The 26,431-nt window shown below is 38.2% G+C and overlaps 1 protein-coding gene across 1 annotated transcript in view; it reads left to right on the top strand.

Annotated features, from left to right (window-relative positions):
- Nucleotides 1-24,792, top strand: part of DPYS (dihydropyrimidinase) — a 29,949-nt gene extending 5,157 nt beyond the window's left edge. Inside the window, exons 3-10 of the mRNA XM_069854524.1 lie at nt 1,285-1,464; nt 2,609-2,798; nt 8,381-8,537; nt 9,522-9,663; nt 11,653-11,795; nt 21,320-21,527; nt 23,012-23,117; nt 24,594-24,792. Coding sequence (XP_069710625.1) covers nt 1,285-1,464; nt 2,609-2,798; nt 8,381-8,537; nt 9,522-9,663; nt 11,653-11,795; nt 21,320-21,527; nt 23,012-23,086 — 1,095 coding nt within the window. The 3' untranslated portion in view covers nt 23,087-23,117; nt 24,594-24,792. The remainder of the gene's footprint in view (nt 1-1,284; nt 1,465-2,608; nt 2,799-8,380; nt 8,538-9,521; nt 9,664-11,652; nt 11,796-21,319; nt 21,528-23,011; nt 23,118-24,593) is intronic.
- Nucleotides 24,793-26,431: the final 1,639 nt, after the last annotated feature.

Genomic DNA, 26,431 nt, shown 5'->3' with positions numbered 1-26,431 from the left:
CTTCTAGCTCAAAACAATGATGTGAAATAAATTCTCTGGTGAAGTTTGAAGAATGTGCATTTGAAACAGCCTTAGCAGAGAACAATGGAATTGTACTGAAAAATCCAATAAAACCAAGGAGGTGTAAATCAATTAAATGTTCTGGTTTATTCTGAGAATTTAACTGTCTTTAAAGGCCAAGACTGAAAGAAATAGAAAGGTCTGGTGTTTGTATCTGTAAAAGATCCGAGTAAAGGAGACACTGATATTCCATGCCCTTCTAATTTGCTATCATTTCCTCAGGATTTAAAGTATTGATTAAAGTCATGCATTCTTTGCAATGCTTTCCTTTAGTCATCATAATTAGTGAAGAAGAAAATAAATAAGATATGCCTCTATATTTGTGCCAGAGCAGGGCCTTATGTCAGGTATTTATTTGTCTGATGATAATTCCCAGTGAAGATATGCTCCCATCCCTCCTCTGGATAAATCTAGAAAAATTCCTTGAGTTTTATATCAGTCTCTCACTTCTCTTGGACAGATCCAACCAGATTATTAGAGATAAGATGAAAAATAAGGTTTTATTTTTAGAAAGGAGTTCATCCTATGGAAATTATAATAGCATCACAGATAGATGTCATTTACTATCACGATCATTTTACTGGGAAGAGAGAGCCAAAGTCAGATATTGGATAGTTCTGGCTAACTGTCTGCACAATAAACCTTTGGGCTAAAATCTGCATCTTTCTTTCCTTCTTTGGAACATAATGTTTTGATGGGTTTCATAGACTCTAGCAGAAGCAGGGAATCCTATAAAAGAGTGCTTATTAGAGTGTTTTTCAGAGTCAGGTAAGTCTCTAGAAGACAAAATCTTTCCTGTCACTGTTATTTACCAGCAACTGAAGCCTATTACAATCCAATTTTGAAAATCAATTTTTCTCGAATCTCCATGCCCTGTAATATACATTGATACATTGATACATTGATTGGTGGTTTTGACATCAGGAGGCATATGTAGAATCAAATTCTGTTTCACTAGATTTTGCAAAATGCATTCCCTTCCTGCAATTACATTGTGCCACCAATATCTGCACTGCAGTGATGCTAGTTTATATACTTTGAAAATCAATTTGATACAAGAAGAATAGTGTAATTAAATATGTGACTTGGGCTATTTGGACTGAACATACGTTTGACGGGTAAGTAAAGACTCATCCTTCGTACTTACAATTTCTTTATAAAAATTATTAACAGTTAAAATGTAATATTACTTTTTTAAAAAAACAATTGCTGACTGTCTTTTAGGTGAAGGAAGAAATGAAAAGTCTTGTCCAAAACAAAGGCGTCAACTCCTTCAAGATGTTTATGGCATATAAAGACGTATATATGGTCAATGATGAGGAGTTATACGCAGCTTTTTCCTGCTGTAAGGAACTTGGAGCAGTTGCTCAAGTCCATGCAGAGAATGGGGAGCTAATTGCACAGGTAGATATTTGACACTTTGTCTGTCAAAGTCAAGAATATAAGCAATGCTGTTATCTAACCACTTCAATAGATGTATTAGGACCGTCACTGTATCACAGGGAAAAGTTTTCTACCCTATCTTACTTGCAGGGAACTGAAGATGAACACATCCAATACCAAACAGGATGCTTGTGGTGGGCTAAGAAATTGTAACCTGGAGTCCTGGGTGGGGTAGACAAAAGGCAAATGATTCTGTTATAGTAAGAGTTATACTTGCAGTATAATATATATATACTTCTAATAGAATATACTGACAAAGAAAGATCAGTCAGAACCAGTCAGAGCCTGACAATCAACCAAGTTAAAGAGGGAACGCTTGGCCAGGTATTTAAATGTCAGGTGTGTGGTGCCTGGCCCTAGGTCTCTCCAAACATAGTCAGCTCATTTAACAGGAATGAACCTGGAATTGAGGAGATAGCCTTACTGACTGGGCACAAAAGTCTTAATGTCCCTCTATGCATAACTAGATGCACTTGACACTTGCTACTTCTGTCTTAGTGTGATGTGAAGGCACTGGGAGTATAACTACACTGACGTCTGTGAGTTTCTTCAGCTGTTCTAGATAGTAGTCCTTTGACTCTGTCCCAGGTCCCATACTGGAAATGAACTGATTGCTAAATAAGCTTAAAACAGCAAAGCATAAGTTGCTGGAATATGGTAGGGAAAAAATCTTCTCCCTCATAAAACTTAATGTCTCTTTCAGAGGCTCTGGATGGGTATCTTTGTGCTTTTTTTTCTTTTTTTTCAGTGTGGGGTTACTACTATCGTCTCAGATAGTGGCTGCGATCATTTAGGAGTGCCTATTTAGAGAGAGGTAGAATTTTCAGAAGGGATGATTTGATGATTTGTCCCTGCAAGCCAGTGGAGAATGTTCCTTGAAGTAACTTAGGTATTCTGAGACCTGTATTTATTGAAAGATACATTGAATTTCAGATAATACAATAAAAACTTCCTTGAAAAAAAAATCATAACTCCCTTTTTTTCCCCCTCCGAACTAGCTGCAGCAGCTGGTTTGAGGATCCATTGAGGATCCACTTGGCAGCATTTTCACAACACCATGGCTGTGCTCTAACTGGCTCTTACATGTTTTTTGTGTGGTGTTCAGGGTGCAAAGAAGATGCTGGCAATGGGAATAACTGGCCCTGAGGGCCACGAGCTGTGTCGTCCTGAAGAAGTGGAAGCTGAAGCTACACAGAGAGCAATTACCATAGCAAATGCTGTCAACTGCCCCCTTTATGTAGTCCATGTAATGAGTAAATCTGCAGCAAGGGTGATAAGTAATGCACGAAGAGAAGGTAAAAGTTCTATTTCTTTTATGCTTGCACAATGGCTTTGGAGGAATTGTCATGGAAAACCAAACATAGCATTAATGTCCTACTTGTCATGGGTGCCATAACTCTCAGAACACAGGTGAATTTCTTGGAGTGGGATGTGTGAACTGTGTGTTTACATTGTGCAGCCTGAAGGGAGTTGAACAGTGTGGAGGAAGAGACTGGGACTGAAGCTTTCCCTTTTCCCCAGAGCAAACATTTTTCTCCTTCATGCTGTACCTCCAAGGTCAAAGTGGTGGCAAAGACAGCATTATTGCATCAAAAATTATGTGACCAGCCAAAGACAATGTATGCTCTGCTGTTCCCCTTCACTGAGTTATAGTCTGCAAGCCCTTACTAGATATTTCTGTGAGAAATACTACAACAGAGACCCTAACGTGTTTTTACAGACAATGCCATGACATGACCAGGGCTCTGCTCACTGGGCACTTAGAAATCACGGTGAAGATGACAGTGTCTGAAAGCCTCGATACCCTCCAGGGAGGGGTTTCTCAGGTCACGCACTGCAGGGTTCATAAATAATTCTGGTCAGCCGAGGGAACTTGACCCCCTTGGACATCTGCTGGGCAGGCTAGAAGCAACCTAAAGGCTGTAGATATACAGGATGTTTTACCTCCTCATCTATAAGTTCATCCAGAGTAGCCTGTGGAATCACAGTGCAGTGAGGAGACATTATACGTTTATGTGGAATGTGTATTGATTATGACTTCTAGTGAGATTTATCAGTAATTTAAGTTTATAAACTAACCTACCAGAATGTTTTTGACTAGCACATCTTTTGATGCTGTGCTGTATTAGATTTGTCCACTAGATGACAGTGCTGCTGGTAATGTGGATTTTATCTGTCAGGGCATGGTTATTTGTACATTCACAGCTGTGGTGTCAACATTAACCACAGGAAGCTGTAACCACAGTTAAAATACCCAGATTAAAGATGAAACACTGTCTGTGAACACAAAAGAGCTAAGATAAGAGGTGCTTTTATATGAACTATTCAAGTACAAAACTCTATACTGATAATAAATACTGTATCGTATTGTTAGGCATGTGTTGTAAGAATAGTCTGCAGTGCAAGTAGGATAACTGACTTGATAGCAGTATGCCATGTAAAAAGAAGAAATTGGTAAAATGTATGCTTACTCTGGTGCAAACTGGATTTTATAGCTTCCTGGTTTCACGCAGTCAGAATAATCAATGCTTGCCTTTATTCACAGTAGCTTATGGCATCTCTCCATAATAAATTTCTATTTGTGTGGCAGTATGCTGTTTAGGAAACAGAAATCTAGAATTGATGAAGAAATTTTGAAAGATTTGTGTACCGCAAAGATAGTTACAATAATTACAGTTTTTAATGAGACTGATCTGTATAAATTCTGGCGATTAGAGATTCATTGTTGTTAGTTTCAGTAAAAGTTATTTTCTATTCTTCAATTAAAAGTGGTAACACAAAAGAAGGACTTGCAGATAAAACCCCTAAATTCTCAAAGTATTGTATGTATGACATAAATAAAACCCAAATGATTTGCTGAAGGATTTTCAACTTGGAGAGGTTAAAACCACTCTAACTATTAAATATAAGAAGGCTCTCAAGCATTCAAAATATTCTCTCTAGTACAGTTTATAAATTTTTTGTGTTTCTGTCCAAGCATGTAACATTGAAGTACTGTGTGTGAGTGCATATTTCTCCATGCCCATGTCAAAGAAAAACTTTCTATTCTTTCCTATTCCGTTACTGACCTCAGAAGGGGAGAGACTGATGCTCATTGAGAGCAATCTATTTTCTGGGTGACAGTGTGATACCAGGGTTGAAGCATTGCATCAATTTCTGTGGGATGATGATTTTTGTAGTCAAACTGTAAGTCAGAGCTCAGTCCTTCTTTGACCTTCATTTAGCTATTTAAGGTGAACAATAATAATATAGCTAGAGACCAAAAACCTGATCCAGTTTCCTAAGACAATAGGCATAATTCTGTTACCTTCAGTGAGCTCTGGCTCCGACCTTAAAGGCTAAAGTCAGTCATATAGACTGTAAAGGGATACTAGAAGCAAACTTCAGGGAAACTGCATGAGTGACTGTCTTCCTTTGTCAGGCAATGCAACTCCTTCTCCTTGTTAGGATTGCCTTACATGAACTTTCTGGGTAGAAGTAATGTAGCCCTGTAACTCATTGCTTCAGCCAATAACACCTACAAGGAAGCAAGGCTAATAAAGTGTGCTGTAGGGATATATGACTTACACTGCCTCCCACTTAAAAATACTTTCATTCTAAGAGTACAAAAGACTAGAGATTGTCATGTCCTTTTTCTTGTTCAACTGCGCTGTTAACTGTGCTAAGGAAATAAGACTTTCTAGTGCAGATGAGAACTGGAGAGCAGCATCTTACTAAAAACTTGGTTGATAAAAAAATTTAAAACATCTCTCTTAAAAAAACATAAAAAATATGTACTTGGTCAGATGACAGTAAGGTTACTTAGACTTATGAAGCTGGTACCTCCTACTATCAGTCACAGGTTAGGTCTGCTTTTTGTGAGAGGAAGGGCACGATCATAGCTTTGGAGATATGCACTCACAAGCTGATTCAACTACAAATGCCAGCTTCTTAGCTGGATCATGCAGGACAGCTTAGGTACAGATTGTAGATAGCCTAATTGATGCAATGCTATGCCAGATTCAATGAAACCTGCCTTGCAGTTCAGATTCTTTCAGCTCATAGCTGGTCAGCGAGTATCTTTGCCCCATATGACCTTATCTTAAGTGCTTCTGATACTTTTACTAGCATAAGCACACAGGGACCAGTTTTTCAAGCCTATAAAGGTTAGTTGATGTTTCTGAAGTTTAAAACTCTTTTTGAGTTCTGATAGGTGGTAAAATAAATTGCAATTGTGTGTTCTTCTTTGTTATAAAGTAATTTATGTGAAAATAGCTCTTTCCAGCTGGTTTGGGCATCAGATGAAGTCGTCACAAAATCCCCAGCTATTTTCCAGCAGCTCAGAGATGTCAGAAAGACATAACAGCAGAACACTTTCTGATTACTATTTTTATTGAATGCAGGAAAATATAACAAATGGAAAGACCTGATTTATTGCCACATTACTCCCGTTTTATGCCTATAGGCAGAAGCCAATTGATCTAGAAGGACCTTAATGCAGAATTTCATTGTTGCCAATGAAGCTAAAAGAGCCTTAATGCAGAATTTCCTTGTTAATTCAATTAAAGCAGATCCTTGATATTATTGCAGCCTTCAGCCTGGCTAGTCATGGTCCAAATGAAATGCAAGAAATAGCACCGTCAGCAGAAGTGTCCAGATGTAGTCCATTGAAGCTGCAGTGTTCAGACTCAAAAACATTTGGGGAAATGGCATGTACTCCTTCCCACTCAGAGGAACAATGGGAGCTACTAAGGTCAAATTCTGACTGCAGAAATACTGTCATCAGCTGCAGTACATGAGTTAGAATAAACTCAGCATACACAGCTGAGAGCTTGGAGACTTCTTTTCAATTTTATATTGTGAAACTGAGAAAACCATTTATGCAAGCTCAACAGTTACTCTTTTTTTACTATTTTAGCTTTAATTATTTATAAGTATGTCCTAATGATCCATAGTTTAGGCTTGGGTGGAATTTTCTTTGACATGTTTAGATGCAGTCAGAAATAAAAACACCACACTTCCCCCTTCTCCCCTTTCCACTGAGCTTGCTTATGAAAAATCTGTCAAAAACCTAATGGTTAGATACAGCAGATGATTGTATATGCAAGAATTTTTCTGTATATATCTAGGGTTTTGGCAGCCTGCCTTCAATCCTGTGTCTGAAGTTGCCCAAAGAAGGACAAGATTCCCCTAACTCCTGCAACAGCTTTAAATCAGGAAAACAGTAATCTGACTTAAAACTCCTCATTCTCTGAGTGGACACATCACTTTATGGATGGCTTGATATCCAATGCTTTAGATTTTGTAAAAAGATGCAAAAACTCAGCAAATAATTGCTTAAGTCATGATTTCCCCTTCTGAGTCCATATAAACCTATAAATATGAAGATAAGTGGAACTGGGAGCTTAGAATGCTCCAAATCTAAGTGTCAGTACAAGATGTGCACATACAGCATGGCAGAGTACACTGAGATGGTCGTAGCATCTGTAATGCTATAGGGATTATTTAGGTGACAGAAGTTATACTATGTAGTGCTTGGAACAAACATACAGTGCAGTAATGTCAGAGCAGGTCTTGAAACCTTATAGAAATAACCACACAAGTATCAGCGTTAGAAGGCACGACACCTTTTTGCAAGACTAGCACAGAAAACTTAAGGAACAGCACTGCTGCAGTGGGAAAGTTACTTTGAGAAGAATCGAGCTCCTTGGTAACTACCCATGCCGGTGCAGTAGTTAAAATCCAGTAGCTCAAAGAAGTACCAGAAACTAATGTACAGAGAGAAGTCTGCAAAGGTTTGCTTTGTTGTTTTCTGACAGTACAGTGAATGCCTGACTTACATGCAGAAAGCCAGAGAAAGGTCACTGTCTTGTATCACCGAGCAATTACTAGCTGAGCACTTGCTGGGATAATGCAGTGATAGTTCTAATAAAAATTTGTCCCTGGAGTGAAATCCGGGATCTGTAGCAAGATACCCACTGTCTGTAGGGAGCAGGCGAGGGAGAAAGCCCTTGCTAGGATCCAGCACAGGCTGCCTTTAACCAGCACCGTGCAGTCTGTGAGTAGGTGTGTGAAGTTCCAGCTTTCTTCAGTTCTTCAGTAATCATCACAGTCAGCAACATTACTACCTATCACCTACAGAACTGCAAAGTGGACCACCTCCTCAGGGAGTGAAACATCTTGTTTTATTTCCCATCTTGTTCTGCTGAATTTCAAACCCATGTTTCCTAGGAGAAAAAACAGTTAAAATATGTTAGGTCTGTCCAAAGGCTAACAGCCAGCCTGGGTTGATGTCCTTTTCTGAGGAATCTGGAATAATGTGCAGCAAAGAATTAAAGATTAAAATTTGAGAAATAATTAAAAAAATTAAATTATTTATAGTATTGGGGGTTTTTATTTGGGAAATGTTCCATATTGTTGTTCTTGGAATATTTCTAGCCTGACAATTGAAAGTACCCCCATGCAAAGTCTATATGTTGTATAACTTACATTGTTACATAGTCAATAACTTCAGAGGACAAACGGGTGCTACCAAGAATTATATGGAACTTGAATATAATTAATGCAACTGAGGACTGTGCATGTTCCTTTTGAAATCTCAATCACATGCCCAGTAAACAGTGTAAAACCCATTATAATATATCTGTCAACAATTTAATTAAAAAACTTGCCCAAGCAATGTTCTTATGAGTAAATATATTGGGAGATCACCAGCAGAATATTCAGAATAGAGGTGCTGTTAGAGCTGAGTTTATTATGTCCTTCCATACGTCGGTGTTTAATTTGAGACATTCTTTCAAATTTAAATCTATCGCCACCAAAAAACTCCAGAACAGAGAAACTACAAGATATATATTTTTATGCTGTTTAATGACAATACTATTGCTTTACATTTCAGGAAAAGTGGTTTATGGGGAGCCTATTGCTGCTAGTCTTGGTACTGATGGCACCAACTACTGGAATAAAGACTGGGCTCATGCTGCAGCATATGTCATGGGACCTCCACTGAGACCAGATCCATCTACTCCAGGTTTCCTCATGAACTTACTGGCCAAGTAAGCAGATGAACAGTGACAGCTGATGTCTAAATACACAGCAAATTCTGTCTTTAGTACATAATAAGAAGTCAATGCCCTGGAGATTTTCCAAGTATGGAATGTTACATTATCAGGAAGGAGAAATGCAAGGTGAAACCGTAGATGAAGAACATTTTTTGTTACAGAAATTAGGAAGTGTTCAGATTTTGTTTCTCTGAACTGTTGTGGCCTTCTGTCCCCATTTGATTTTAATCAATGAACCTCGCCTTGATAACAATGCAGCAAAAAACATTGAAAAAGGACTGCGGAGATTAAGGCTATAAGTTAGTGGGAAATGTGTAAAAAGTGGGGTCATAGCTAGGGGTTCTGTGTTGTGTTGTCAGCTGCCTTTTTCATTTGAAATTTGGATGCTGCACAAAAACTAAGCCTGCTGACTTCTGAAGTTGTCTATTTCATAACATCTCTTTCAGAATAAAGTAGGAACAGAAGTATCCTCCAATACTTACTGTTAACAAAATTTTTGGTTTGCTGGTATTTCATTACCAATAGAGCTTAACTCCAAAAAACAGTTGAATTGACTGAGGAATCTGTGAAGGCCTTAACACTGACTGATGGTTGCGCAGATCTGTAGTAATTCCACAGGGTGTACATCGTGACACGGTCTAAAATTGCTTTAAATGGGGATGGAACCAAGCCTCTTGCTCTAGGCAAAGTGGGACAGTCCTCCATTCGTGGAACACCTTTGTCATACCCAAAGTAGAAGTGTTGTTTTTGATGCTTTGTTTCTTCTGAGGGATTTCTTAAAGGGAAAGTAATTCATAGGGGAACTGGCTGTTACTGTAGAGCTACTCTTGGAGGATGTGACTGAAGATAGGCTGGCAGGGTATATCAGTTTTTCTTTGCAGAAGTGATGTCTGGATATACCCAGCCTTGCAACAGATTTTCCGCTGTGGCACTATCTGGTACATGCTCTGATTCATAATGAACTTTGTTTCTCTATAGTGATGACCTATCTGTGACAGGGACTGACAATTGCACCTTTGATATATGCCAAAAAGCTCTTGGGAAGGATGACTTCACAAAAATCCCTAATGGAGTGAATGGTGTGGAAGACAGAATGTCAGTCATATGGGAAAAAGGCGTTGTAAGTATATCAAGATGCTTGAACATAGAGATAATTGATTTCTTCAACAAAATATAATCTCTCAGCGGTATTAACTTTCCAGTTTTATCAAGTGCATTTATCATAGTATAACTTTTTTGGTCAAATACCTTGACAGAATCCTTATTAACTCTAATTTTATGATCCTGGGAAACAGAAGAAGATTCTTAGCGCTTAAAAAATAGCACTAGAGAGTAATTTCCATTGTTTAGTAGCAAACATAGCTATTTCAGTGGTAGTGCAGAGTACATTTACTTGCAGCATTTTTTTTCAACAGATAAAATGAAAGTAAGAGGAAAGAGGAACTCATAGTTTCAACTTGGTCAGTTCTGAATTTAATCCTCTTTGAGCTCTCTCAAACTTAGCTGTTGCAGTAGCTTCTGAACTAGGTGGATGTTTGTCAACTTCTAATTTGTGTTTTCAACCAGAGGAAACATTCTAGAGATAAGAAATGCTTCTCTAATGTATGACTCAGTCCTGTGATGTGATGCAATGAGAACCTTCAAGTCCCATTGACTTCATATTCTCAAGTCCACCATAAGAATGCTCCATGCTTCTCAGGACAATTCCCTCTGGGCTCTGAACAAATGAAAATATGAAAGCTAGCAGCCAGGCTTTTTGGATATGGGGTTAGTCTGATGAAGGGGGAGGTGAGGCAATCCAGTGAGGGATCTGCTGCTTACTTGGTATTATGATTGCTCTGGCTAATACAATACTGTTAAGTTCTGGAGGCTCTAATTCAACTTTTTGATAAAGTTCTTTTGTGGCAGCGAAGTCTTGTTGACAATACCCACTGCAAAGCATATTTTTTGTCATAGTAGAATTATCTACCTGACACATTTGGTAAGGATGTTGTTCAGAATCTCTCTTGTTTATATCTGCATTGGATTCAGTTCCAGTTGATGTGTACATAGCAAACTACTGTCTATATTCACCTGTGGCATACTTCTAGAGTGATCATTTCTGGTGTAAACTGGAACATAATCTAGCTTATGGTTAATATGAGATAGGAATATGTACATCAGTGCTTCTTTTTAACAGTGTATCCTGTTGGGCAAGATATTTTTTCAAAAGGTTCTTCAATTATTAATATTCTCCCTCTTCTTACTTGGAAAATATTACACAGCTATGTGAATTTCTCTGGAAAGTTTCCCTCCCTTCCCATACATCATTATTTGGAAGAGCAGTGTTCACTTTCATTATGCTTTTTTTCTCAGATGACTGTTCACAGGATATACAAACATGTTTTTTATAACATTCCGATTTCTAGACTGACTTATGCACAGTATTACTGCTAGCATAACTAGCTTTGTAAACAAGCAACAGTCATGAAAGCTGGATTAAATTTGTTACATAGCAATGGACCATCCCAAGACACATGTATCCATTTTTATTTGCCATATTACTGATGCATTGCATCAGCCAATCTGGATTTTGTACTGCTTGATCTCAAAAATTCACTGAAAAATACTGTTCCCTGCATTATTGCTGAAGAGATCTGCAAATCACATTTTGTAATATTAAACACTGTGCGTTGCCTCTCCTTTATCACCTTATAGGTTCTTCTTAATGCTCTCACCATTTTCCAACACCTAGGTACTTGAGAGATGTTATGTCTCCTGAGTAAACTGCTGAGCAGGACTACAGATTCAAAGCCAGCTAAAAAAATTTATTTCAGTTGACTTGGGACTGTATCCACAGAGCCTTTGGCTTTAGAGTAATCTTTTTTACTGTTTGCTGTGGCATAAATTAAGATAAAGTTATTGTATTCAATGAATGTACTTTGTAGTATATGCATCTTAGACAAATTGTTATTTTATTTCTTCAAAACTATTCAGTTGATTTAAAAAATATTGATGTAATGTTCATGGAGGGCTGTCACTCATCCTAGCCTTTTAAATAACACTAACATTTTTGTCATTCCTTGTTTAAAAAAAGTAATGAGTTTGGTTTTTTTGTATTCTTCTGCAGTACAGTGGAAAAATGGATGAAAACAGATTTGTAGCTGTTACCAGCACAAATGCTGCAAAAATCTTTAACATTTACCCCAAAAAGGGGAGAATTGCTGTGGGTTCTGATGCTGACATTGTAATTTGGGATCCCAAAGCTACAAGGTATGTATGGGTAGTTATTTCCTCCCAATGAGCCTCTCTGCAGGAAAAAATATCTCAAAGTATCTTACAGCAGTAAGCCTTCGGGGTGAGGTTATAGTGGTTTTCAACAGCACTTCATGTGAATTATTTACAGGTTATTTGTCTCCTACAATAGTGTGTGTAAGCAAAGATCTTTGATCTCTAGGTGGACTAAAAACAATACTAGATTGCTGACCAAGTGCAAAAATAAAAAGGCCTGTGCATTATGCTACCAGGGCTTGGTATCGTAAGAGTAAAAATAACCATTTTGGGATCTTAGAGTAACTCTGTTAAGTACTTTAGTATGTTTAGCTTTCTCGCACTGCAAAGAGCAGGGAGAAGAGCCTGTGTCACTGCAGGATGACTCATTGCAAGCTCATGTTTTGAACTAAAAGCTACTTCAACCATATTTGAAGGTGATCAGGATGGGTGGTGAAAGTGTGCGGTCTTGCCCTCTTAGTGTCTTTTCCTTAGCTAATAGAACAAATACAGTGGTAGAGCCAGGAGTGAGCTTAGTTCTAAAGCTCAAGCTGTGCCTGCTTATGCTTTTCTTTAAGGACTTTTTGTGCATGCTATACACACAAAATATATGCTGATGTCTCCCCCTGTGTGACTTTTTGCTACAAAGGACATTCAGTGTCTTTCTGGAAGCCTCAACACATACAGCATACTGTGCATTACAGCTGATTCCTGTCTTCAGGTATATTCACACAGCCAGACTGCTTCATATTCAGGCCACTACAAATGTATCAAGAATTATATGCTTTGAGTTTTGCTCTGGCTCTTGTGCCCATCCTGGTCTTGTTTCAGCTGCCTGGAAATGGCCTGGCAGCAGGCTGACACAGAGCCTGGAAGCCAAATGGAGGTAAAAAAACCCTAATCCAAGATTTACCTTATACAAACAAAATTTTCTTGACCAGTCTTCTGGGTTTTGACTTTTTGGTAATGTTGCATTTTGGTAATGAACTCTTTGTCATTTCAATACATTCATGAGTACCAAAAGCGTTGTGAGAAGAAAAGCATTATGCATTTAAGCTGCAAAACTTAAGGACATGGAGGTTGCTGTTCAAAAGCCCCATAAAAAGCTGGCAGCACCAGCAAAAGAAGTTTCAGGAGTGTCAACCCCAATAAACAAAGAGGCCTACCCAGTGCTGGGTCAGAGAGATTTTCATGTGCATTATAGCTTCTGGCATGTTGAGCAAGCATATTTTGAGTTACTAGCAATGAGCTATTTCAGGGCAGTGGAGCTATGAACTCTAATTGAAAAGAACACTGAAGGATTCTTGCCTGAGCTCACTTCTGCTCTGCCTGAGGACAGATGAATCTAGAAGGACAGCAGAGTTCTGACATTGTTCTGTAGGTGCTTTGCCAGCTCCTCAAACTGTTAATTCTTTTGCCTCCCAAGCATTCCTTCTGCCTCCCTTCTCTCTCTCCTGAGTGCTCTCATTGCTTTTTGCCCACTGCAGCCCTGAAGGTGCAATTTCTCTTAAAATATTTTTCAAATATTAAACTGTATTTTCTTACTGAGCAAACCGATTTTAAGTTCAGCCAACAGTACCTTTCCCATTGTTTATCCCTTTGGCTTTGCTGGGAACAAGCCTCTTTGCAGGTACAATTGGGTAAACTACATGAGAAAGTGTAATATATAAATCTCACTAGTGCCTGTCTATTAATTTCACTACAAATCCTGAAGAGGGCACAAACAGCCTAGCAGAAAGAAAGTATCTAGCTAAGGGGCCTCTACCGTAAAGATATTACACAAGCTGCAGCCTCTCCCACTTCTGTCGAATATGGGGAACTATTTTAAATTTCACAATAGACTTATTCCTCTTTATTACAAAGTCCTTCCTCTTTTGAGCCTATAAGAGAGGAAAATGCAATTTTCTGGTTCTGATTTGATGCTATGTTGCTGTAGTCTTAAAATACTGGCTCATATTAGCCTAAAGAGGTAGACAATTGCTGAATTATCACCCTGAGGAACTGAGATTATCACAACCTGGCAGAGGAAATCTATAAGGAATATTATGATGTGATTCTGAAAGGTAGTGAAGGTCTTCAAAATACAAAAATTTAAATTCCTACAAAGCTGGCTGCATTTCCCCTCCCACATCATTGAACAACAGCAACATATTCAGTGCCATCTGAGCATTCAGGATTTTCTCTTTCTAGGTTACAAAAACCTAGTGAATTCGATGTGTCAGCTCTGTGAACTGGGAGCAATTACAGTTCAAGGTTCCACTTCCTGCGCTTTGCTACTTTAGCTGAGGGTTTCCTTCTATGGGGTAGCTTCATTGACTGGCTTATTTCTGGAGCATTTTCTGGTAATTTTGGCAAAAAAGATATAAAAAGTTATCAGCTTTGCTACCGTATTTAAAGGCTTCTAAATACTGGTTTTGGCAGGTCTGCAGGAAACGAGCAGTATTAGGAAGAAACACAGTAAATCTATAAATTAGTTAGAAACTACATTAGAAAAGATGGGTTGAGAGTTCTGCCAGGTTAGGTGTATTAGCTTCCTTATTGCATATTCATTAAAGAAAACAGATATACCAAAGGGACCTGCTCATTTACTGTAGCCATGTGCTACCAAACATCACCTTGCAGACCTCAACATTCTCAGCATTCCAAATATAGCCTGTGCATACAGGATTCTTTTGTGAGAACTCCTTGGGAAAATGCATGTAGGCATGTGTACTCACTGTAAAGTCTTATTTTAATCTGTATTTTGATCAAGAATGTTCAATGACTTCCGTCAGCTGCACACAAATAATATAACAGCCCCAAGTCTGTGAAACAAAAGCAACTGCAAAGACTGTCCCAGAACGAGAAGGCAGAGTAAGCAAGGAAAAAAGAATGTCACATGTCAGCAACTCGATGTCCTCTGTAGAATGTCTTTAGCTGTTTGAAAGCAAGCAAGAATACTAAATCTCTGGGGCTTGTTTAAAAAGTGTTTGTTTAAAAAGATCCAGACCGTGGAAAAACCTAAACATCACTTGTAAAGTAGGGGCAGAAGTTGCTAAAGACCTCATAAGAAACATTCAGCTCCTGGCAGATAATAGGGGTAGATAAACTCACTGCAGCCTATCGAAGCCATACAAATAAACCTTGGATCAGGCCCCAAGGGCAATATCAAACACCCACAGGGATAAAAAGACAATCTTGAGTTGAGTTTAACTTTCTAAATCAAGCCACTTCATCATAAAAACATGGTGTCTGGGGAAGCCTAACCCATCAGGGTTTTTTCACTCCTAAAATATGGTTGAAAAGTTAGCTACTTCTGGATGTGGAAGGCAGAGCTGGCTATGCAGGTAGCAGTCTCTCAACTCGTTCTCTTTGGCAGGCACAGTGTGAGCCCCACATGTGCCAGTGCAGCTGGGCTTACCCCTGCGCACAGCAGTGACCGCTGCAGCCCCCAGTGCACAGCTCCTGGAGCAGGGTCCCTGATTAACAGGGAAGGCGGGAGTCATGAGGTGAGAAGGAGAGGCAGGGAAAGGACGTGTTCCTCTGTAATCTACCTGCTATGTCATGACTAGTGAAGACATAGTTTCTAGCCCCTGTTTCGCATGTTTCCAGTTATGCATTTTAGGGGAAACTGTCAATGGATACAAATGAACAAGAAGTCATAGTGCCCCAGTTGACTAGCATGTGTTCCCCCAATGCCTTTATTTGTGTGTATTGATGTTAATGGATAAATCTTTTGCATTAGTTATAACCAAAATCTGCAGCCTATGTCTGTCTCATTTGTAGTCAAGTCATCAGCCTCAGAAGCTTACACGGGGACAAGCTACAGCTTTTAAGCACTCCTTGCCAAGCAACTGCCTGTAATTTTTTGTAACATGAAAGAGAAAGAAACCAAGATGTTAGCAGATGATTGGAATAAATAATACTGCAACTGTCTTACTCTTTTGATGAATGAGCATAATTTTGAATACTAAGTATATGGATAACTGCATCTAGAAACAATGAGGCAAAATGAAGTAATGTGGATTACAAATGTGTATGTATAGAACAAGTATGTTCTGGTATTTTTAATAGCTTCATTTTCATTGCACAAGTGCATGCATGTGCATGCATGAATGTATACTAACTCACAGAATCACAGAATCACCAGGTTGGAAGAGACCCACCAGATCATCGAGTCCAACCATTCCTGTCAAACACTAAACCATGCCCCTCAGCACCTCGTCCACCCGTGCCTTAAACACCTCCAGGGAAGGTGACTCAACCCCCTCCCTGTGTAGCCTGTTCCAGTGCCCGATGACCATTTCTGTGAAAAATTTTTTCCTAATGATCAGCCTAAACCTCCCCTGGAGGAGCTTGAGGCCATTCCCTCTTGTCCTGTCCCCTGTGACTTGGGAGAAGAGACCAGCACCCTCCTCTCTACAACTACCTAAAAGGAAGTTTTACAACTTCCTTTTAGGTAGTTGTAGAGAGCAATGAGGTCTGCCCTCAGCCTCCTAATTCACTAGAATCAGAGTTCCTGTCAAAGGCCTGCTATCTTAAATTAAGGGGACATGGAGAAAGGAACAATAGGCAGCCATTAAAATACAGAAATTTCCACTTAAACATAAGAAATAACTTTTCTTGGTGTGAGGGTGATCAAGCACAGGCACAGATTGACCAAAGAGATTGTGGAGTCTCCATCTTTGGAGGTAACATAAAGTTCGTCTGGACATGGCCCTGAGAAGCCTACTTTGACTGACCCTGATCAGAGCAGGGTGCATGGAATAGATGATCTCCTGAGATGCTTTCCAGCCTCAATGACTCTGCAGTTCTGTGAACTGTAACAAAATAAGCCTCTGTGACAGAACATGATGTACGTTTCCGTAGTAACTTGCTGTCTCACAAAATGTCATCTGCTCTCTTTAGAGAACTGAATCTTAGAAATATTACCAGAAAAAATTAAATCTTTCTTATTGTCTCCTTATATAACCTTGCTGTTTTCTCTCTGATAATAACTTTCAGATCTTCTTTCAGATCTTCTTTAGTCATTGAATAGACTAATTTGTATTTTCCTCTTTTTTTTTTTTTTTTTTTGCTATTCTGCAAGCTTAATTTGTCATTACTGTTTCCTTCCTGCCCATTACAGTCTGACAAATCTCACTTATATCCCATATCAGCTTAGAGGGACTGATAGGACCAAACTGATAGTATTGTTGACAAATGAGTTTCTTAACATAATCAGAAAAAAAAATTAGTTGTCATTTTCTACCCATTGCAAAATGATTAATTTTAGGAGGTACAATTGCATGAAATAAAGATCTCGTCCCCCACATAAGTCACTTCGATTTGGAGCTCCCGAACATTAAATTCCTACCTCTTCTTGCATCTGTTATTTTATCCACAAATCTCCTCAATTCATAGTGCTACTCAAAGGCAATGCTTATCTAAAGATTTTTTTAAGAGTCTTGGAATACAATTTAGGAAGAGTTATCTGAATACAATTGCATGTGCAGTTATTGCAATTCCTTAACATAAAATAGGCCATGGGGGTTTAAACACATTAAGGCTTTCTCTTTCTTCTTTTCAATTTCTTTTTTTCCCCTCTCTTTTATTTTCTTTTTAACAAAGCTGACTTTAACAAAGTTTAACTTAATTATCATTATAAATGAGTGGTGGCTCAGGACATCACAGAGGGTGAACGATCTTTATATGTTTTTTTCTAGATTTTAGAAAAGCAGGTTAACAATATGGACAGTTCAAAGACATCTGAAAGCATTGTAAAGAGGCAAATTGCAAAGGCTGACACTATCCTCAGTAAACTGGTATTTCTCACCTACCCCCAGCTTCGAGAAGCTCAGAGATACTGCATTGTAAGCACAGAGAGAAGTTGATTACAGCTCAAATACTGACTCTTACATAAGTTGTTTTTCTATGGCAGCTGTCAATGAAGAAGTCATTTTGTCCTCTACAATGACTCAAGTAATTTTAGGTGCCTTTATTACTATGTTCTTAATTAATTAATTATAAAATAGATATCCTGCCTTTACTGAGATGTTGAGCAACAATTCTTGCCTAAGGGTTGTTGACTACAGCATTCTTTCATGTTCCAGTACCTGGAATTTTTAAGAAAACTGTATGAGGTATGCATCCAGTTTCCTTTGAAAATAATTAATTTCTTAATTTTCTTATGCTTACCTTGAAATTTAAAGTGATAATTCTCACAGCAGTCAAAGTTTAGGTTCTAGAGCTCGCTCAAATTCAACAGATCCACGTTCACTGGGCTGATGTAGCTTCATGTCCAATGAGATCACCCTAATATCTAATAATTTTCCCTTATCCAGTTCCTCCTCCTCCCTGACCATAACTCACTGTTTAGTATTTCAGGCTCTGACTGAGACTTACACGTGTTTATGATGCTCCTGGCTTGTGTTTGACTTGAAATGAAAGCTGGTGTTTCTATCACCTAACAAATCTCAGGGCATAACTTTTAAGACAACCACCTGTACAGTCTTGAATTTCACACTACAGCTTGCTGTGTTAGTCTAACCTGATGCTCTTTTTTAAATGTCAAATTTCAATTTGTAGTTTATTTAGATATAATATTCTAGGAGTGGCTGTAAAGCCCTTTCTCATATAGAGCATAAATAAATACAGGTTTGCTAGTCACTGAATCCTCTCACAGTCAGAGAAAATCTGTTGATCGCTCTTGGACTATGACTGCTATTTGGCTGTAAATTAGTTGGACAGAATAACTGGATTGAAAAAAGACAATTTCAGAATCCTCTCTTCCTCTTCAGTGCTCGAGGTCAATTTTTATATTGACAGCCTAAAACCTCTTTGCAAGACAGGTTTATCAAAAGCAGCTGAAGTGAGTTACATGGAAACTGTGATGAAAGTACGGACAAAATGAGACCTGATGTCTTTGCAGTATTGCAATATTTGTAGAGGAGAATGTTTTTTAAAATATTGAAGTAATAATTCTGATCTCAGACTCTGTTTGAGAGAGGCTTGCTTGAAATCGGAGCCACTGTAGCTTATAAGCAAATTAAAGAATTTTACAAATTTTATTTAAAAAACCAATACAGCTGTTTGAAGCCTGGAGTCAGAATCTGCTCTCTCATGTTGAATAATCCCTTTTGCTGGGCATCACTTGGAATGCTGGAGACAGCTGTTACATTATGCTTCACTACAACAGCAGTCTTGGTTTCTTGGATAAGTAGTAGGTTACAGACTTTTTTGCCATAAGCTAAGTGGTCAGTAGTGAGCAAACGTTGGAATTTCACTAAGATTCCCAGCAAGCTGTGCCTATTACTGGAATGGCTGATGCAGTGGTAAACAGTCTGTTGCATAAGGCTGCTGAGTTATGAGTTTTGGAACCCAGCATACCACCTAGTTCTGTTTTAATTGGTTGCTTGCTTGCTGCCTGAAACTTTCATGGATGTTGATAATGTCAAAGGTTTAAGTCACAGGCAAATTCTGGTGATCTCCATCAAGGAGAATGTGCTTCAACTTCAGAAAGGGCAGCGTGATCTAAGGCTTGTTTCCATAGAAAAGTTACAAATGAGTTCTATGTAAGTTTGTTGTTGAAACAAGTTCTGGGAAATGTGTTTGTCATAATATAAAGTTTATCTGTACCTACGGATATTTCTTTTAAATATGCTAACTTCCATTCACTTTGTATATTTCTATGAAGGACATACTTATCTATGAGGTGTGTTTACCTTTAGTGATCCTGCACTAGCACATTTAAACAGCTCATATGTTGAGTTGAAGGATCTTGCTCACTTTTCTGTTCATTTGCTGAAATTACCTTTTCCATTTTTACCTTTTCCATAATTACATTACAGTTGTTCTTACTTATTGTTCTAGCAATTGAACCCAGAAGGCTAATGCAAAAAGTTAGAGAAATATATTCACAAACTCTTTGTAGGGCTGATAGGACACCCATGAATAAATTTGTTGTACAGTATTCATGCGATCAGTGAATACTAGAGATGCCTGACTTCTATTGCTCATTCTTTCCACTGTGAATCCACAAGATGTTGATGCTACTGACGAGTCAGCATGCATAAATTTTCTGTCAAGGTGTGATGAATAAAAAGATTTTTTTATACTAATGGGCACGTTGGCCACAGAGAGTGTTTCTACTTATACAGCTTGTGAAAAGTCAGTTGCCACCAAGATTTAAATGTAGCCCTTAGCAGAGCCATTTTTAATTAGTTCAACAACACTATGTGGAAAGAAAACAAAGTATCCTTCCACAAATTCTTTTTTCCTCTGTATAAATAATAATTGGAAATGTGATTTGTCCTTACTTTTGAAATTTGATATGTGATTACTTTTGAAAATGGTTATACTTCAAGAAAGATACAGATTTTGTTTCTGTTTTCTTATTTTGATAAGGATGTTAACCAAAGTTTAAAAAAAAAACTCTTCTCCAAATAGACTGACATTGTAATCTATTAATATTTCATATTAGTTTTGAATTTGATAATACTGTAGTCTCTGGACTATTATTAATGCTATATATGCACGATAGGTTCTTGATTGTGTGAGCATCCATTCTGGAGAATTCTGACAGCTAGCCAAAGCATAAAGCTTCCCTCCTTTCAGAAATTAGTGATGACAAGAAAAAAAAATAGCCTCTCCAAATTATAGGAAAAAATATTTGTAGATTGTATTAAGGAGTTAATAAAATACTTAGATAAAATTCAAAATCATGTGACCTATTTTAGATATAGTAGGGAAAATAGACAGTAAAGGAAGAACACGCAGCCTGCACTCCCAGATGCTTATATTAGCTCTAGCATTGACTCTGTCTTTAGTGTAGCCAGCTGGGGTTGAAGAAATTGGCTGGCAAAATGGTAATCATTTGAAAGAAGCCTATGTGTAAAGAAAGCAATAATACCATAGCCCAGATGAGTGCTGTTGCGGTCTAAAATTATAATTTGCTTAGTACTATTGGAGGAAAGTTAAGTATAAGCATGCTGTTGTCATTATTATGTGGCAGCAACAAGATATTTGGGCTGCCAGTCACTGGATCAATCCAGCTCACATTAAGAGTTACCAAAATTCATTACCATCTACTGACTTTCCAGTGAAACAGTCTTTACCTTATTCGTGAGACTCAATCTTTGAAACACTGCAGTCATACTTTTCAAACTTGAAACTGCAAGTCATTCTGCTTAAAAGGTCAGAACTCTTTCTGACCTTACTGTAAATAAATATTTGCTTGAGAAGGCAGAATGAAATTATATTATCCAAATAAAATATTACAACCTGTTTTTTTTCCCCACTAATCTCTTTCTCATGGAAAATTTTGTGTTTCAAGGCTTCAAAGTTCTGTCCTTTTGACTCCCTCTTAATTCTTTTGAAATGCAATTACTGCTCAATGAAATGTTAATGCTCTAGCCTATTTTTACAGCTGTTCTGTGATGTACTGTACAATGTTGTAGTTTAATAATGCTGCTAAATTTTATTCCTTTCTCGATCTTTCAACATTTTATAATGAAGTAAAATGCAAGGATCATAGTAATTTTGGGTGTTGTTTTGTTTTGTGAACACAGGACAATATCTGCAAAGACACATCACCAGGCCAACAACTTCAATATATTTGAAGGAATGGTCTGCCACGGAGTCCCAGTTGCAACAGTTTCAAGAGGCAAAGTGGTTTATAAAGGTGGAGCTTTCAATGTCACAGCAGGAGAAGGCAAATATGTCTCCCGTCCACCATTCCCTCCATATGTCTACAAACGAGTTAGGCAGCGGGAACAGGTTAATTAAACTAATAAATCTCTGTAATGCTTTGTACAACATGAGGATAACTAGCTCTCGGGAAAAGAGGTTTGGGGATTCAATGATAATTTCCCTTACTAATCAAAATCTGTCAAGGTGGGAGGAAATTAAACTAAGGAGTCAATTTTTATTGCTCTTTATCTTACAGAAAAAATATCATAGAGTAGTTCCTGCTCTTAGAGTACTAGGTACAATTCACAGACTAAGCCTGGATATTCTTTAAAATAAACACATCCCATCTGCAATAATAAAAGTGGACAAAGTTTTCCTTGTGGGTAATCTGACTAACTGCTAAAGCTCATCACTGATTTCACTGAAAATCAGAGACTTAATACCATATGCAGGAAGAAATCTCATTCTGAGGAAGAGATCGATAATTTTCTAACTCTTTCATGGATCAACTGTTTAGACCTAAACCAAATATTCTACAAGAATACTGAACACTTCATTCTGTTCCAGCAAGAATGTGTTAGAAGCTGAATATATGCAAAGTGCACTGTTGGACCATCTAAGATAGCTCTGTTCAAGCTCTTGTTCTATTTTTTTTAAGAGATATATTGTAAAATACTTGAAGATTTAATTCTCCGTGCCTATTTACCATGCAAGCCTTAATGAAGAATGCTTTTGTACCCTTAGTGTTAATTATTGTGGGTAGGATTTTCAAAAGCACACAGACTAAGCATATTTGAAAATCATAGCCTGAATCGGTGGGATTCACTGGAGGATCTAAAAGCTGAATGATACTATCATCCATGTGAGAGATGGTCTAATGAAATGCTTACAAGATAATTCAGTATTTTTCTTCATGCTGTTGTCCTGACAGGCTTAGAAAAGCATGTAAAAGTGGCTGATTGAGGCTTTTCTCTAAAAAGCACACTTCCACAGGAGCTGGTGGGTTGTCTGCAAATTGATACACGTAATAAAGTGGATAGGCAGTGAAGTCCCTTCATGAGGACACAGTTTTCCCCTGGAAACCAAGAACAGAAAACAGATGATTGGAATTTGAGGTTTTCCAAGCACAAAGGAACATTTTTCTTCATACCAGTATGAGTCAGTGTAAATTAGATAAACTAGAGATATTTTCACTTGCATTACTTCATTTGCACTTTTCTACTTTGCTTTTTATTTAGAAGCCAGATTCTTCATTTAAATCTGTCCACAAATTTTATATATTCCAGTCACCTTTTCAATGTGAATGAAGGATAATGTTTCTAGGGGAAAGGAATGGCTAGGAAGATAATTTGTGCCTGGAATTCCCAGACCTAGTAGAAAAGTAAACCAGTAGTCCCAGTTGTGAATTTGTCTGGAGAAAAAAGATCTTCCCTTTCCACTGCACATTTAACTGAACTGAGACAATTGTTCCAAATGTCATGCAATTCCATGGCCAGCTGCAGATAAGGTTATCTCACAGGCTAAATAGTGAGAACTGCTTACCTACAGTTGACTCATTCATTTTGTTGCAGGTCTGTCAGCCTGTTCCTGTTAAGAGAACACCATATACAGATGTGGTCTCAGCAACATCCACCACACCAAAATAATAGCCTCATTCGGCACTTTTGGCTCTTGCAGGTAACTCTCTTTTGGTTAGAGAAAACTACTTTATCTAATGCTTCTCTGAAATGTTAAGAAAAAAAAGGTGCAGCAGGCCATCTAGCTTGTGACAGGCTTGTTTGAAATAAGCCCTCTCAGAAGCTGAGTTGTCTTGGTTTCTTTAAATTTGATGAAACTATGTGTTAGCCCAGGGACTGAGGACCTTCTGATTGGAGCCTCCTTTTTAAAGTTCAGTTGACCAAAGCAGGTGGAGTTTAACTGCTAGACTGAGACATGGGTTTGAAGGCGCATAGAAAATCTGAGTTTAGTCAACACAGGACTACAAACAAATCATAAATGTTTGGCTTGCAAGTTTATAGAAAAAAAAATCTAGCCAAAAACCAGCTTGATGTGAAAAATTAAACTCTCTAGTGTCCCTGTGTTACAGACAATAATTCTCCACCAATTGTGCTGATAGATCTGTTTTAAAAGGACAACATCTGCCTTCCTGCCACAGAGGTGCTGCAGTAAAAGCCAGCAGTGGTCTAATGAATGGTTGAGCTACTGTAAGGCTCAGTGCTGCAAACAGGGGAATAACACTCGACATGTCCCCTTCACTCCTCTCCAGTGTCACTCCAGTTGACGCTCCCTCAACCGTATACACATGCTGGTGCTCAGTAGATCTTCTGTGAGGTGATTTACTGGCTAAGCCAGCAGAAACCTGTTAGCTCCTTTTTTGGGGGTTAGTTTCTGTTGGCTTTGTGAGGTGAACTATCTCTCAGAAGAAACTAGCAAGAATCAGTGCAGTGCAACATATGAGTGGGGTAAGGCAGCTGGGGAGAAGTAGGCACAACCTCACCCTAACTGTTAAGTAAGCAGCAGAAATGCTTCAGAAAACAGTAGAAGAATTAGGTAGGAATTCCAGCAAGACAACTGAGACACAATGCTGCTGTATGCCAGCTGCAGCTGAAATGTCTTCTGCTGCAGGGAAATTTATTAATATGGTGAAAGGGACAGTGAGTGGGAGCAAGCATGACAATATCCAGGCTGATTTTTTGGGTCCATGTGTGTACCGACAAAGAAATCAGCTAGTCTGAGAAATGGTTTCCCAATAGATGGATGTAAAGCCCTAGTTCACACCTCACATAAAAGGGGTTTGTTCTTAGTGCTAATTGATATGAGGACAGGAACAAAACTGCAGTGTTGAGAGGGTGAAATTAGTTTTTGCACTCTTCATTGTACCATTCCTTTAAAGCTCCCTCACAGTGAACCTCATCCAGGGCATCAGCAGCAGCAGCAGAGTGCAGCATGCTATTTGTTTTCTTCTGTCATAGGGGAGAAAACTTTAGTAATAGAGAGGACTAAAGGCTAAAGCTGCAATAGAGTGAGGAAGCAATAATCATTCTTTCTAGCTTCTAGCACTCTTTCTCCATTATTACCTCTCTGAGTGACAAATTACAAAGCAGAGTTTTTCTTCTGTAAGATTGTATCATATTGTCTTTTTCTTCCCTGTAGATAAAAGGAAATGAAAATGACCCTGCTGTCCCCACCAAAGCAGTGCATTCTGGGCCCAGCAATCAATCCACAATCACTACCACCTTCTCAAGAGCCAACACGAAACAACAGTAACTAATAAACATTATATTTGGCTTCTGCATGAAAGCTGTCATTGCAATTTATCTTTAAAAGGAATTTTGTTATTAGAACTGGAGAATAGTTTTGTTATTAGAACTGGACTAATAGTAAAATAAAGCTACAATTAAAATGTGGCAGCAGCTCTGTAGGTTCTTAAAAGCAGGTAAGTTTGGGGATGGTGTTTCTTAGTATTTATCTTTAGAAGGTGTCAGCTAACCTATAAAGTCAAAACAATGATCAATGGCCCTTAAGCACATGTCCTACATTCTTGCTCTCTTAGGTTACAGGAAATGAATCCTAATTCTCTAAATTCATATGTTAGGAAATGCTCTGTTGTGTTTAGCAATGCAGACAATTTTGATAGCAGATGCTGAATTTGATTATTTGATTTTCCCTTCCTGGAAGGGGTCAGATACAGAAAATGCTGATTCAGGAGAACTATCACTATTTTAGAGCTACTGATAGGTTTCCTTGTCTGTGTCTTTAAAGGAGTTTATGTATTTTGTCTTTGCTAGCTGCATAGCCAAGTGTTTATTGGTGTGTTAAAGTGTTTCCTGTGCTACACTCTAAACAAACCTGTGCTAACCATACTGGTGAACTCTTCTAAAATACTGGGTTTTGTTCTCACTTTATGGAGAGATTCACACTCAGAACTTGAAGATTTGTGAAGTGGGATCACCAGAGCAAGACCATAATGCATTGATTTCAAAAAACCTTTTTTTAACTGAAAAATATGAGTTTTTCCTGATGTAACTTTGAGTTTTTCAGGATAAGATTCCTAATTTTTTTGAAAATAAAAAATCTCATTTGCTCAGTTTATCTGATTTCTCATTTGAGAGGCAGTTGTATTCTTAGAAGCATGACTGTGTTGCCATATCTAGACAGGTTTTGCCTCAGAAACGAAGAATGCCGTTTCAATTTGCATTTTCAGAAATGGTGGCCCTTCTTTCTACGCAACCATCACTGGGGAATATTTAAGAGAGAAATGAGGCAAACACAAAAACACCTGTACAGGGATTTTATTGTCTTATATGTAGAAACAGTATCACCTGTACTTCATGCACCAAGCAGGCACAGAAAGACATTCATATTTTAAGACTGACATGGAAAGCATAGGATAATTACTGTTATTTTTAATTTGACAGTGGAAGGCAGACTTGTAGTTCCTGCTGTATTCATAGGTATACAGTGATGTATGATCTTGTATAAGAAACAAACTCCTGCTAGATCAGCAGCTCTTGTCTCTAAATAACAAAGGAGAATTTTCTTTCTAAGAAAGGGCTTCTGGGAGGCTGAATCAAGATCTAAAACAGGCTAGAGGAACTTGTCCAGAGTTGTTCTTTGGGATGAGTTGAGTAGCTTCTTTGTAATGCCAATTTGTCTCCATTGACTACAAAAAGAATACAGGGTGACTGTGGTGCAGAAGTCTACTTTGCAGCCACCTTCCACCTCTCCCATCTTTTCCTCTCAGATCTAGAGCTTTCTGGTATGACTTTCATATATATATATGTTTTGTCTCATCAAGAGTTCTTGTCGAGCATGGTTCCATTCTTTTTAATTAATCTTTTGCTACACTGGAAATTTGCAGCAGAAATTTGGGAAGAGTAGGGGATAAAACAAGGAGAAGAAAGGATGTATTTCTACTGCTAACAATAACTTATATTTGCGGGGGGCTTGTCATTTGAGGCTTCATGTTTTAACATTAGAGTCTTGCAATT

Source organism: Phaenicophaeus curvirostris, chromosome 3 (assembly GCF_032191515.1).
Source record: "Phaenicophaeus curvirostris isolate KB17595 chromosome 3, BPBGC_Pcur_1.0, whole genome shotgun sequence".
Lineage (NCBI taxonomy): Eukaryota > Metazoa > Chordata > Aves > Cuculiformes > Cuculidae > Phaenicophaeus > Phaenicophaeus curvirostris.
The sequence above is the reverse complement of the archived record's forward strand: the minus strand, read 5'-3'. Positions and strand labels throughout refer to the sequence as shown.